Source organism: Anabrus simplex, chromosome 2 (assembly GCF_040414725.1).
Source record: "Anabrus simplex isolate iqAnaSimp1 chromosome 2, ASM4041472v1, whole genome shotgun sequence".
NCBI classification, from domain to species: Eukaryota; Metazoa; Arthropoda; class Insecta; order Orthoptera; family Tettigoniidae; genus Anabrus; species Anabrus simplex.
Genome location: NC_090266.1, coordinates 556,970,002 through 556,984,466, shown reverse-complemented (window position 1 = coordinate 556,984,466; position 14,465 = coordinate 556,970,002). Strand labels below are relative to the sequence as shown.

The following is a 14,465-nucleotide window of genomic DNA, read 5'->3' as shown; positions in this document are numbered from 1 at the left end:
TTTTCGAAAACAAAAAAAATACGTGTTTCTTTATTTTGAAAAGAAATTCAAAGTACCCACTTTAATGTCTGTAACAGCTTCAGTTTTTAAGATAAAGTATCCTTATAAACATATTTCAACTCCTTACTTACCTATTTCCAACCCCACACCACTTACATCAATTTTCCGAAAAATCAAATGCTTGTTTCTTTATTTTTAAAGGAGATTCCAAATACTAATAATCACATCTGTAACATCTTCAGTTTTTGAGATATAAGTATCCTCATAAAAGTAATTCAACTCATTTTTCACCCCAGTCCGTTAAGTTGTTACACCCCCCCCCCCCCCAGTCCAAAAATGCGTGTTTCTTTATTTTTAAAGGAGATTCCAAATATAAATTTTCACGTCTTTAACATCATTAGTTTTTGAGATATATGTATCCTCATTCAAAGAATTCAACACATTTTTCAATTCATTCACCCTCCTCGAGTGGATTTTCCGAAGACAAAAGAACACGTGTTTCTTTACTTTGAAAGAAGATTCCAAATACAAATGTTCATGCCTCTAACATCTTCAGTTTTTGAGATATAAGTATCCTCATAAAAGGAATTCAACTCCTTTTTCACCCCAGCCCATTAAGTTGATTCCCTCCCCCCACCAGAAAATGCATATTTCCTTATTTTTAAAAGAGATACCCATTCTTTGGTCATCTGTTGAGAACACCCCAAGACAGGTTAATACACGAAATTTTGGAACTTTGGAAACAAAAGCAACAACCTGTCTGGATAAAAGAAATAAAAGAAGACATGAAAGAATTAGACATAACACTGGAGGATTTAAAGAATAAATAAAACAAAGTAAATAAATTGAAGAATAGTAAAATTAGATTCCTACCAAAATGTGATAAAAGAGAAACAACTAAAAGGGTATTTTCAGAAGAAGAAGAAGAACAACAAAGATCAGATAGAATAAAAAAATACTGGAAGAACAGAAAAGAAAAAAACATTTAAAAAAACATAAAACATTATAGAAGACCAGACAGAAATTGACTGTGGGCCAATGCGGCCGTAAAAGCACAACAACAACAACAACAATGAGATAACAAATAAAAGTATTCACGTGTATAACATTAAGTTTTTGAGATATAAGTTTCTCCATAAAAAGAATTCAAGTTTTTCACTTCCGTTCACCCTGTCCCCTTATGTGAATTTTCAAAAAAAAAAAAAAATGTGTTTCTATATTTATAAAGGGGCTTCTAAATGCCAGCTACCATGACTATAACATCTTCAGTTTTGAGATATATGTTTCCAAATACAAATTTTCATGTCTGTAACATCTTCAGTTTTTGAGATATAAGTATCCTCATGAAAGCAATTCAACTCCCTTTTCACTCCACCCCCGCCCGTTAAGTTGGTTTTTCCCCACCCAAAAAATGTGTGTTTATTTTTAAAGGAGATTCCAAATACCAATTTCCACATCTGTAACCTTCAGTTTTGAGATATAAGTTTCTCCAGAAAAAGAATTCAATTTTTATCACTTCCTTTCACACTCCCCACTTAAGTGAATTTTCCAAAAACAAACAGTACCCGTTTCCTTAAAAGAGCTTCCAAATACGAATGATTCCAAATACTAGTTTTCACGTTTGTAACATCCTTAGATTTTTTGGTATATATACATACATTCTCATACAAATAATTGAACTAATTTTTCATTCTTTTACCCAGCCCCCCACACGTTAATATTTTTTTCCGAAAACCAAAGAATACGTGTTTCCTTATTTTTAAAGGAGATTCCAAATACCAACTTTCACGTCTGCAACATGTTAAGTTTTTGAGATATACTGTAGATAGGCTAATTTCCAAAATTCACCCTTTTTTTCAGTTACCCTTAAGTGAATTTTCCGAAAAAGTACTTTTGTTTCTTTAATTTTACAGGAAATTCCAAATACCAGTTTTCAGATCTGTAATATGTTACGTATCTGAGATAATTTGCAGATTTTTTTTTTTTAATTCACCCCCTTTGTCACTCCTCTTCACCCCCTATTCTTCGGATTATCCAAAAACACAAAAATATGTGTTTCTTTGTTTTCAGAGGAGATTCCAAATACCAATTTTCATGTCTGTAACATCTTCAGGTTTTGAGATGTAAGTCTCCTCATAAAGGGTGTTCAACACCTTTTCCCTTTTTTTTCACCCCCTTAATGGGATTTTCTGAAAAGAAAAAAATACTTGTTTCTTTATTTTTAAAGGGGATTTCAAATACCAATTTTTACATCTGTAAACTTCTAAGTTTTTGAGATACAGATATCCTTCTTTTAAAAATTCACCCCCCTTTTAACCCCGTTAGCGACGGAATATCCAAACATCCTCCCGTAGTGAGCGCCTACACCGTAATATAAATGTATCCCCAAAATTTCATTTCTTTATGTCCAGTAGTTTTTCTTGGCGATGATTAATCAGTCAGTCAGTCAGTCAGTCAGTCAGTCAGTCAGTCAGTCAGTCAGTCAGTCAGTCAGTCAGTCAGTCAGTCAGTCAGTCAGTCAGTCAGTCAGTCAGTCAGTCAGTCAGTCAGTCAGTCAGTCAGTCAGTCAGTCAGTCAGTCAGTCAGTCAGTCAGTCAGTCAGTCAGTCAGTCAGTCAGTCAGTCAGTCAGTCAGTCAGTCAGTCAGTCAGTCAGTCAGTCAGTCAGTCAGTCAGTCAGTCAGTCAGTCAGTCAGTCAGTCAGTCAGTCAGTCAGTCAGTCAGTCAGTCAGTCAGTCAGTCAGTCAGTCAGTCAGTCAGTCAGTCAGTCAGTCAGTCAGTCAGTCAGTCAGTCAGTCAGTCAGTCAGTCAGTCAGTCAGTCAGTCAGTCAGTCAGTCAGTCAGTCAGTCAGTCAGTCAGTCAGTCAGTCAGTCAGTCAGTCAGTCAGTCAGTCAGTCAGTCAGTCAGTCAGTCAGTCAGTCAGTCAGTCAGTCAGTCAGTCAGTCAGTCAGTCAGTCAGTCAGTCAGTCAGTCAGTCAGTCAGTCAGTCAGTCAGTCAGTCAGTCAGTCAGTCAGTCAGTCAGTCAGTCAGTCAGTCAGTCAGTCAGTCAGTCAGTCAGTCAGTCAGTCAGTCAGTCAGTCAGTCAGTCAGTCAGTCTTATTTTATATATATAGATTAGTAGAAGGATCATACTGCTATTGGTGAAATGTGGAAGGTTGAGACATTTGCAGTTAAAAATTTGGGTCAGGTTATATTTTATGAATTCTAATGAATGGTTCAGATTTTTTCTTGTGGAATTATACTTTCATTGCGAGAGAGAGTCTCACTTTCTTTTTCTGGTAGATTAATATAGGTGAAATCAATGAAATTTAAGTTAGGTAATGAATGAGTTTGATGTTTAATTTGATTGGAGTTAGTAATAGAAAATGTACAAAATTATCCAAAAAAAAATTTCCATACTTGAAGTGAAGATAAGGTAACTTGTTGCAAAAGTATTAAAAAACTGAATTTTAGTTAAATAATTTCAATGTGGGTATATAAACACTACTGAAACTGCTTTTAAAATTTGGTGGAAAGTGAAAAATCTGCTACCGTGTGACGTGTTAGGTAGCAGTGTGATGGGTTTGAAGCTCAGCGTAGATATACATATGTTGAAAGAAGCATACAGTAGAGTGGAGGGACATACCCTGGAGTGTTGAGCTGGGTTGCCCAAAGAATTGGTGTGGACTTGGGTGCAATAAACAAGATACAGTGAAAATATAGGGATTTTAAAGGAGAGTATGGGTGACATTAGGAGACTGCAATAATCCCAAATTGCTTAAGAACTCATGTATCAAGCAAAATTTTTTAATTTTTTTAACATACATGGAATTTGTTAATATCTAATACTAGATGAGAGAAATTCAACAAGAGAGCAAACATTTCTTGTCATGTTTACAGATGAACTTGAACAAATCAGATAGTGCCATATGGGAAATGATTGAGACTTACAATAGTTTTCATTGATTAAGTACAGTGTAGAGATACAATACGTGTAGTAGCAATTAGTCCTCCCTAGTATTTAAGGGACGAACAAACTACCAAATCTTTAGATTTAGCCTTAAGAGAGATCATGAACCAGTGATAGGAATCTTTTTCTCTAGTGCAGAATATATTTACACAATTATCCCAGGAATACATTCATAATGTTAAATTTCATAAGGACAAAGCCTAAATAAGAGTGTTAAAAGATGAAGTTGACTCTAAGATAAGTAAAGACTGAGGAAAGGCAAAAGGAAGAAGTCATTCATCATAATGACATCATACATATAGACACAAAAATAGTCATACAGTATAGACTGAAACAGTTTGAAAAGTGAAACTAAATTAATACTGTTCAGTACAGGTTACCATGCTAGAGTCAATCATAAAAGTGATCTTCCTAATATCCACATGCATGTTTACATTGATGTTTGTTCAAAATAGGCCACTGTAGAGTAAATTTTAGAAACAATTAAGTTCACTGGACTGGTGAGTAAAACTGCACGTTTGTCATGCTACATAACCACAAAATCCAAAGTCTTTGTCTTAGCACAAAGCTTGAAATTCTTAACACTCACAATGAACAAATGCCAGACAAATATATTAAGTCTGAAGAACCACAAGTTAAGGGGCAAGCTTAAAGCTTCATTCTGACCTGCAGAACTATTAAAATAGTAAAGGATACTCTCTCATTCTCTACCTCGTATCAGGCAGTCGTGGAATTGGGGAGAACCAGCTCCGAGATTTAGTGTGACACCACCTCCTCCTCAAACGACAGTAGTAAAATACACACTGAAGAATGGAAGTAAGCGTGTCGTATTTACATTGATTAAGGGGTAAGAGATATGAGGGGTAGTTAGGAGCATTGAAAAATCAGGAAGAACGGTGGCAGTGAGGTCTCCCACTCAGTAGAGGTAGGTCATGCTGGCGAACAGAGTGAAGTAAACGATGCATAGTGCAGTGTAGCGTTGAAAGTTAAAGTCCAATGTGGGCAGAAGGAAACACATGAGTAGTGCTGTCATAAAATTCAAGAGCTGAAGTCCCTTTAGGAAAGATTGTTGAATTTTGTTTTGAAATCCTCGTCAGCTTGAATGAGGTCAGAATACTATGCAGGGATTGTACGGCACAAACTTATTTTTATCCATTTTTATTTAGTTGCATTTGAGTGTTTTAGTTTCTCTTTCTTGACTCAGAATACGAGAGATTCACTAGATACTTTACATGCTCATTCTTCGAAGTGTTAACAATACCGAATGATACAGAGAATGCTTAGTGCCGTGCTGATCCTATTCTATAGAGTGCAAGTACAGTTATCACTACTTCTCTATTATGATGTTTTTGGTGTGCTACACAGCTTGCAAAACTTACTATACAGTACTGGTTTTCTTGGAAAGAAATGTGCATTATTCAATATTTATACCCTTATCTGTGTGAATATAAACACTTAAATCTTTCAAGTATGCTACACTGTAGTTTACTTCTATTCTTTATGAAACTGGTGCTCAATAGTGACTGATTATTAATTGTATTCCAGTACAATGAAAGAGTGTATTTTGTTTTTCATGGTTGTATGTATGGTCCATGGGTCTCGTATGAGCCATATTAGACAATACATTTTAAAGCAAGTTTTGACGGGTTGCTGAGTCACAGTTTCCAGTATCATAATATTTATTCCTTTTGCCTAACATAGTTCTTGTTTTAAAAAGAATATTAAAATAGAGTCTTATTATTTTACTTATATGCTTTGTTACACTTCTATGTATTGTTGATGATTGATACATGTTCTTTTATGCATGATGTTATTCTTAAACATTTTAGTCAGCGGAGGTGCAGAAAAGAATGGATCTGGAAGGAGAGGTGGAGAAACTCTCTGACAAGCTTGACACTACGATAAATGAGTATGCAGCTAAGGAGAAATCCTTGCAAGCATCTCTTGATGAAGTGTCTGGGGAGAAATTAGGTAAGTGCTTTGAAGTTAAGTAGATTTATGAGTTAACAAGTTTTTGTAGTTTATTTTAAGTGTACTGAATTACTAGAGCAAATTTGAGTTCTTTATAGACTAAAGTATGAGTCTTTTTATCCTTCGTATGTTCCTCCAATGATTGAAATTTGTTCATAATAGATTTTCTTGCCCAACATGAGTGAAGATCAATTAACTTTGTTGTGTTACATTGAAAGAGGAAAGAAACTATCCATCCTTGGAGATAAGAGAAAGAAACAAAACTCCTCAACATCATTTCTAGAGGCTGTTAAGCTGTGTCACTTTTTTAGTGTTTACACACTATAAGTGAGAGTGAGTGAACCATACTTTCTGAATGTGCAGTAGGTGTCAATGGCATTACGTACTATGTGGAAAAATTCTTGATGAGGCTAGAATTAATTGTGTTTGGCCTAGAACTTTCTAGCCTGTGATGTTATAATATGGTTGCATGTTCTTCTTTAAATCATTCTGTGCTGGGCTGAGTGGCTCAGACGGTTGAGGCACTGGCCTTGTGACCCCAACTTGGGCAGGTTCGATCCTGGCTCAGTCCGGAGGTATTTAAAGGTACTCAAATACATCAGCCTCATGTCGGTAGATTTACTGATACGTAAAAGAACTCCTGCGGGACTAAATTCCAGCACCTCGGCATCTCCAAAAACCATAGACGTAGTTAGTGGGACGTAAAGCTAATAACATTATTGTTATTATTATTATTATTATTATTATTATTATTATTATTATTAAATAATTCTGTACATACTCTATGCAGAGTGAAACATTTGTGCACCATAGACCATTACATAGTATAAACTTCATGATGCGTATTGACAGTGCTGAATTGTACAAAGTATAAGCCTTTATTTTTTCCTCCTATTCAACCTCCCTGTGGGGGGTTACAAGTTCATGTCAAATTTACTTAACAAATGTACCAGTATATGTTTTGGCCCTTATTTATGGGCCATCTTCAGTGGACATTTTTAAGGTACAGCTTGTGTTGTACTGGGTTGAAAACAATCTAGGAATTGTATAAAAATTCACAATTATGATACACTACATATTCAAATTCACAAATAGTGGAATCAAAAGTTTTTGTAACAAAACTTGTGTTTTGATAACAATCGTCAAATCTTGTCAAATTCTGTACATCCTCTGGCAATGGATCATCTCATCCCATCTTCGAATTCCAGCTATCCTGAATGAGAAGTTAAGGGAATAGGGTCAGAGGACATGAAAAACCAATGGGATCAAAAATTCTCTGAGCAGATGACAAGATTTTTCTTCGTGTAACACATCCAGTCTCATTTTGAGGCCTTACATCACAGTACAATACATCTTCTTCCTTGTCCCACAATAATCCAAGAACAGGAGAAATCTTCTCAAATGTATTCTCTTTTCCCCTTGAGGTGCATTCCCAGCCACGTTGTTCAAATCTGGCTCCTGAAAGTAGTTTCATGGATTTCTCAACAAATTGGGTCGTTTCTGAATCAAGGGATGTTACGCAGTTGTCAGCATAGAATGGGCTCTTTAATAGTTGTGCTGTTTCTTGCAGTTCAGGAGGGCTGTTTTCTAAACGAAGATCAAGAACAGCACCCAACAAGAATGGACTACACTTGAGCCCAAATACAACTTGTCTATGTCGGAATATCTTGAATTTCTTCATGGAGGAATCCTCCCACCATAGGAATCTCAAGAAATCTCTGTCTGAAGGAGCAATAGAAATTTACATAAAGGCCCTTTTTATGTCCGAAATTACTCCAATTTCACGACGGTGAAACCTGATCAGAATGGGTGGAATTTGTTGCAGCAGATTTGGTCCTTTCTCCAGGCACTCGTTCAGAGATGGACTTTCCTTTCCCCTGCAAGAAGCATCAAATACGGGTCTTAACGGTGTGGTTGAATTTTCTTTGAATACACCTTTGTGAGGTAAATAGTGACATTTATTTCCAAGGTCTTGAAAGGGTACCTCTTCAATCACCCCTTCTTGAAGCCAATCCTGAAACACAACATTGTATTCCTGATACTTGTTGCCACTCAACAGTTTGTTAGTTGTCATCCTGCACCTCTTCTCAACAATTTCCATATTGTCATGGAGCTCCTCAGATACCTCATTCCATGGTAGATGGACTTCGTAATGGCCATCCTCATCGATTGAGACAGTCTTCTTAAAATGATCCAAGGTAGCCATTTCTATTTCTTTCTTCGATGCCTTCTCAACAGGATCCTTAATTCTCAGGGTGTCGAACTTCCATAAAACAGTGATTGCAGTGTTTAAAGTCAACATCAACGATACCACCATACTGGACGAGTCTGAGAGACTGTTCAGAGATAGCCTCCCCATAACAACCCACCTAAGTCGAGTCTCAACAGGCACTGGTCCACATCCCATGTTTTTTATTCTTCCAATGAGAAGTGTTCCATAGGTGTCCACTGCTAAAAAAAAAAAAAAAAGTTCAATTTCAGGCGTCCCTTCTCCAGAATCAGAGAGAAAGATTCTATTTTTTCCGAGTTCTTTCATCCAAGGACCACTTTGGATTCTAGGGACAGTACCACAAATAATCGGTTGATCCAGTACAGGGATCTTACATATGTACCTGCCATCTAAACTGCTCAACTGTATTTGATAATTAAAATGTAGATGCTCTTTTGATTCAGTTCCTCCAAACAGAGCATGAATCATGTTTTCAGATCCTGACGGTTCCAGTCCAATGATATCTACCAGTTTCTTTAATATATATGATCGTTTTGATCCACTGTCTATGAGTGATCTTACCACACGATCCCTTTTCCTTCCTGTGATCTTCACCAACATTGTCTGCAGAAGAACATCCTGACTGCAGTTTTGGTTACCCGCGGTAGCACTGGCACCTTCCTTTTCATCTTGTGTTTCTTCCACATTTTCCTTGGAAATATTTGAAGGTAATGTTGGGCACATTAGAATAACATGCTTCTTTCCACAGAAGTGACACAGTACATTACCCTTACAGATCATGGCAACATGACCAGGTCTCAAGCACTGAAAACAATACCCCGCTTTCTTCAAAATATTCTTTCTATCCATTAGTCATCTTCTGCGCCTTGGAGCACTCTTTGCTCTCATGAGATTTTCTGCAGAATACACATACATTTCTAGGATCTTTAATGTCTCCTGTGAACTGACTACTAGCAGTGGCCATGTTTTCCACTTTGTTTAACCTAGGTTTCTGCTTTGTAGGCTTCTGATTTGCTGTATTAAATCCTCGTTGGGCAAGTGCTACCGTCTGTTCGCCTTCCACTTTACTCTTGAGGAATAAAGTCAGTCGCGAGAGTTTGTCACAGTATAAATCCTCGGTAGAGTCACTAACAGGGTAATGGACAGAATTTCTAAGCCATATTCTCAGCAAGTCTTCCGTTAGAGAGATGATTCAACTAATGGAAACAAGAATGCTGCATACTTGTCAGCAGTCATGCCCAGAGATTCAAGGGATCGAAGGTGGTATTCTAAATGATCGTAGAGCTGTAGGAGAGTCAGTCTTTGTGCTGAAGAAACATTTTGAATCACAAGTCCAAGTAGTTCACAAACATAAAATTCTATGAGTAATTCTTCTTTTCCGAATCTATTTTTAAGACACTGAACTGCATTATCATCATTTTTAGCTGTTGGAGGGAAACTAGTTACCACCTCCTTAGCTCTACTTCCTTCAGCAGTATGTTGGATCAAATATTGAAATATATCTCCTTTTTCTATGTCTGAGTCATCATGAATTCGACGGAACTGACTCCAAAACCCTAACCAGTCACTAACCTCTCCGGAAAATTTTCAAAGTTCGATTTTCGGCCGTTTGAGTTTTTTTCTGTGAGAAATCTATGAAAGCATCACTCGATATTTTATTTCCTTCATTTGTATGTTGTGTTAATACAACACACTCCATTCTCTGATGAGCTTAATTTACTTTATCACGATATTCATTCACTTTATCGTATTCATTTGTGTATCGTTCTTCGTCGGTGTCGTCGAGAAGCACTTCTAATGTTTTCTCATCAGCATCCTTCAATTCATTTTCTAGTCGTTCTAGTTTAGTAAAATGCAATCTTACCTTGTTGGGGTCTGTTTCCGCCATCACTGCATCGTATGTTTTCGTGTTCATCGCATGTATTGGTTTTCACGTTTTAGTCAAATTACTGCTTTGTTCACATCCATTCACGGTCGCCACTAATGTTACGTCAAACCAGAAAATCTACCCGATAAAACGGAATTCGTCTGATAGTTACACAGGTGATGACTTTTATTATTTTCCACAAACTTAAAACTTTATTTACATCGTTCTTTTTTGTTCAAAACAAACTGTTTTCAAAACCAAAGGGTACAAAATCTGGTGAGTGCATTCCGTTTAATCTCTGGATGCAACACATACCTTGGTCTACCCCTACCATTTTTAACACCTACACTTCCCTCAAAAACCAACTGACAAAAAATATTACAATACAAATTAAAACGAGGAAAGTGATAGCGTTATTGGATTTTCAGTGGGCCTATTGGTTATTTCATAAACAACCCCCGAACTCAAGTGCACATAATATTTTGGTCGACAGTAAGGGTACAAGCATAGAACAAGATAGTGGCAGTACACAGTTAAACATTATTTTTGATGGTTTAGATCAATAGTACTGCAAATCTAAAGAGTAGATTGTCCAGTACAAATGCTTTAATATTTCAGCAGGTCCATTAAAAGTAAATAGAAAAATGTATTTTCAAATTATTTAACATGTTTATTGTATGGCTAAAAATATATAGGTAGTTGTTTTCCCTGTATATACTTATTAAATCCTTTGAATGGCTGGTGTATTAGAACTGTAGTTCATCAACAAGTTATCTTCTGGAAAGTCCTCATTTGTTAGCAGAACACTCACGGCCTCCTGGCAATTAATATGTAGAGTTTGGATTCTAGGGATGTCATATTTAAATATGACATTCTTAGATATGTAGTAGTATTGAACTGAGCTGTTGATTTTGCCGCAGGTAACCGTCTACCCATTCTTCTGCCAGGATCTTCTGTAATAGTTAATGTTATTCTGCTAAGTTAGCCCAAGCATAATTTTTCTGATACTCTTAAACTAGATTTTAGTTCTTATAAATAATATATTTCAGTGAATTGAACACAGTCTGTCAGTACTTACACAAATTTAATATTTCACTTCCAATATATAGCTATATCTTCAAACACCGTAATATGAGGACGGTTTGAAAAGTTGTCAGAATCACCACTAGATGTCAGTGCTAGAGCAACGAGGTTCCCGCGCAATAATCACACATCCTTTGTGAGTGAACACTTGGCGCGTCAGTGCTCTAGCTGTAGGAGTGTGGTAGTGACGACTCTTTGTTGTTGTTGTTCCCGCATAGTGATTTGTGACAATGGAAAAAACTGAGATTTGAGCAGTGATTAAATACTGTACTTTGTAAAGAAAGGTATGAAAGCATAGGAAATTCATGCCAACTTTCAGAACACACTGGGGACTCTGCTCCTTCATTTTCAACTGTTGCCAAGTGGACCAGCGAGTTTAAATTTGGTCGGGAGAGCTTGAATGATGATCCACGTGTTGGACGGCCAAAAAGTGTTACGACCCCAGAATTTATCGCAAAAGTGCATAAAATGGTCAAGGAGTATCGTCGACTGAAAGTGCGGGAGATTGCTGAAACTGTAGGGATGTCTTCTGAAAGGGTATATTATATTTTAACCGAAGAATTGGGTATGAAAAAATTATCCGCAAGATGGGTGCCGCGGCTCTTGACATTGGACAATAAACGAACCAGATTAGAAATGTCCGAACAAAGTCTGGCCCGTTTTCAGTGCAACCAACAAGATTTTTTGCGCCGGTTTGTGACTACAGATGAAACTTGGGTCCACTACCATACCCCAGAGACAAAACAGCAGTCAAAGCAATGGAAACATGCTGATTCACCACCACCAAAGAAAGCAAAGGCAGTGCATTCGGACGGAAAGGTCATGGCCTCAGTTTTCTGGGATGCAAAAGTCATTCTGCTGATAGATTATCTTCCTACTGGCCAAACAATTACAGGGCAATACTATGCAAACCTCCTAGACCAACTACAGGAAAAGATACATGAAACAAGGCCTGGTTTGGTAAGGAAAAAGGTCATCTTTCATCAGGACAGTGCTCCGCCGCACACAAGTGTTATTGCCATGGCAAAACTTCATGAACTGGGGTACAAATTGTTGCCACATCCACCTTATTCACCTGATTTGGCACCATCAGACTTTCACCTATTCCCCAAGCTGAAAATTTTCCTCGGTGGACGGAGATCTTCTACAAGGGAAGAACTGACAGCCGAATTGGAGAGGTATTTTGCAGGCCTGGAGGAATCTTATTTTCGAGATGGGATCAAGGCATTGGAACATCGCTGGACCAAATGCATTAGTCTACAGGGAGACTATGTTGAAAAATAAAAGCAGTTCCACCGAGGTAAGATACTTAATTCTAGTACATTCCGAGAACTTTTCAAACCACCTACGTAGTGCCTGCTTGGTTATCAATAGTGTCTAAGTAATATTAATTAATTTCACACCAGTGTCCTCAATTTCTATTTCATCTTGAGTAGTATCATAAGAAACAATAGTCAGCATCTGGGGAACCTTGACAATAGCTTATGAAGTAATAACTTATTCACCTCATAGGTAATATGTAGCAATAATTTTGTATTTCACTGTTTGACTTAGTCTATAATAATTGCTTTACGTCTCAGTAACTACCTTTATGGTTTTCGGAGACACTGAGTTGCTGGAATTTAGTCCCGCAGAAGTTCTTTTACATGCCAGTAAATCTACCGACATGAGGCTGATGTATTTGAGCACCTTCAAATACCACCAGATTGAGCCAGGATCGAACCTGCCAAGTTGGGGTCAGAAGGCCAGCACCTCATCCGTCTAAGCCACTCAGCTTGGCTGAGATATATTCTAGACCTAATGGTATTTCAACATTCATAAGTTGGCACAACACCTTTCAATTACCAGCTGCTTTTCTGATAGCCTTTCAGGAACAATAAAATGTGACCCCGTTACTCCACGCAGAGACATTCCTGAGAGCCTCTCCCTTCCCCTTAGCCATGCTAATGACCTTTGAAACGGCAGTGACAACTCTCCTCGCCCCCACCCCATGTCTGTATTGTCAACAGTAGACTTTCTTAGGGGCCAATTATTATTGCCCAGAAATTCATGTCCTAAAAAGCAGGAAATATGCATGCACATATGCTCTTAAAAAACCTGTAAATATGTCCATAAATGTGCACCATTAAATTGAAACAATTAATGTCCCTTGGTAGTAGAAAAGATGAGTTAGTATTAAATTAATAAACTTACATTATTCTTTCGAGGTTGAAGCAGATGTGGTCCCATTACCAATATTGGCTGATGAATTGCAGTTCACAACCATCACTTTGCAAAAAGTTTCAATTGAAATACTTGGTCTGTTGTCTTGCAACAGACTTTTATAACATGAAAAACTTCTCTCCATGTCAGAGGAGGTTATTGCATACCTGCCAAGTATTCCATTTTTTCCGTAAAATGTACGGATTTTGAGTATGTTTTACGGTTGCACGGATGAACAATTTTATTGTACGTATTTTGAATATCCGCGCTTGGTTTCGCTTTCTGTGGTCAAATCTGATTTGTTTGACTTTTGATAGTAGCTGGTAATAAGAGATGCAGTGTTTGAAATTCGACCGGTAAAAGTATCGTTAATCACATTATCAGCTATCACCATGCTTCTGTCACCTGTTCGACCTCAACTGCTACTTCATTCACTGAGATGTTCCCAAACAAGTAGCAGGCTGTGGTTTTGAAGAAAAGAAATCCGTGAAATGTAGCAGGCTGTGAATTTATATATAACAACTTTCGTAACTGCGTCGTGCTTCGTAGTAGCTGTGAAACACTTTGTGTGTGGGTGTGAGTAACATTGGCGGTAGTTCTGAAATTTGTGGAATTGTGTGACGAATTTATTGGCTATTTAGTATTTTTAGTGGTTTTTGTAATGAATTCAACTAAGAAACGATGTTATCAGTCTTTTAGGGAGGCATATTCTGCTTAATTTCCTTGTTTTATACTGTCACGGAGAGCGTTCCCAGTGTTCAATGGAAGCAGATGAGTACTCATCAAGATGTAACTTTGTGTAGGTATTTAATTTTAGGGGTGATCATAACACATATTTGGCTTGTATTAGTATTGTTTATAATCTACCCCACTGCCGTCCTTTTTCATGATGTCTCAAGACTTTGCGACGCATGCGCCTGTTGTTAAAAATTTTACGCTTTAGGATCTTCCGGATTTCTCTTTTTGAAAGTTGGCAGTTATGTTATTGGGGCATATTTAAATGATGTTAACTTCTCCACAGGGAGGTGAGTCTCTTGGCGTGACAGACGATTTTCCTTCGAGAATGTCTCAAATATCGCAGATCTGTTAATAAACAGGATTTTTTGAAATTGCATAATTCACTTCCTCTTTCAAGTTTTGTCCTATACTACCAGGAACAGAAC

At 37.3% G+C, this 14,465-nt stretch overlaps 1 protein-coding gene across 3 annotated transcripts in view; it reads left to right on the top strand.

The window, feature by feature from the left end:
• Positions 1-14,465, top strand: part of LOC136864219 (early endosome antigen 1) — a 576,229-nt gene that overhangs the window by 537,132 nt on the left and 24,632 nt on the right. For all 3 annotated transcript variants that reach the window (XM_067140939.2, XM_067140936.2, XM_067140937.2), the window contains one exon: positions 5,779-5,920. In XM_067140939.2, the coding sequence (XP_066997040.2) occupies positions 5,779-5,920 (142 nt within the window). The remainder of the gene's footprint in view (positions 1-5,778; positions 5,921-14,465) is intronic.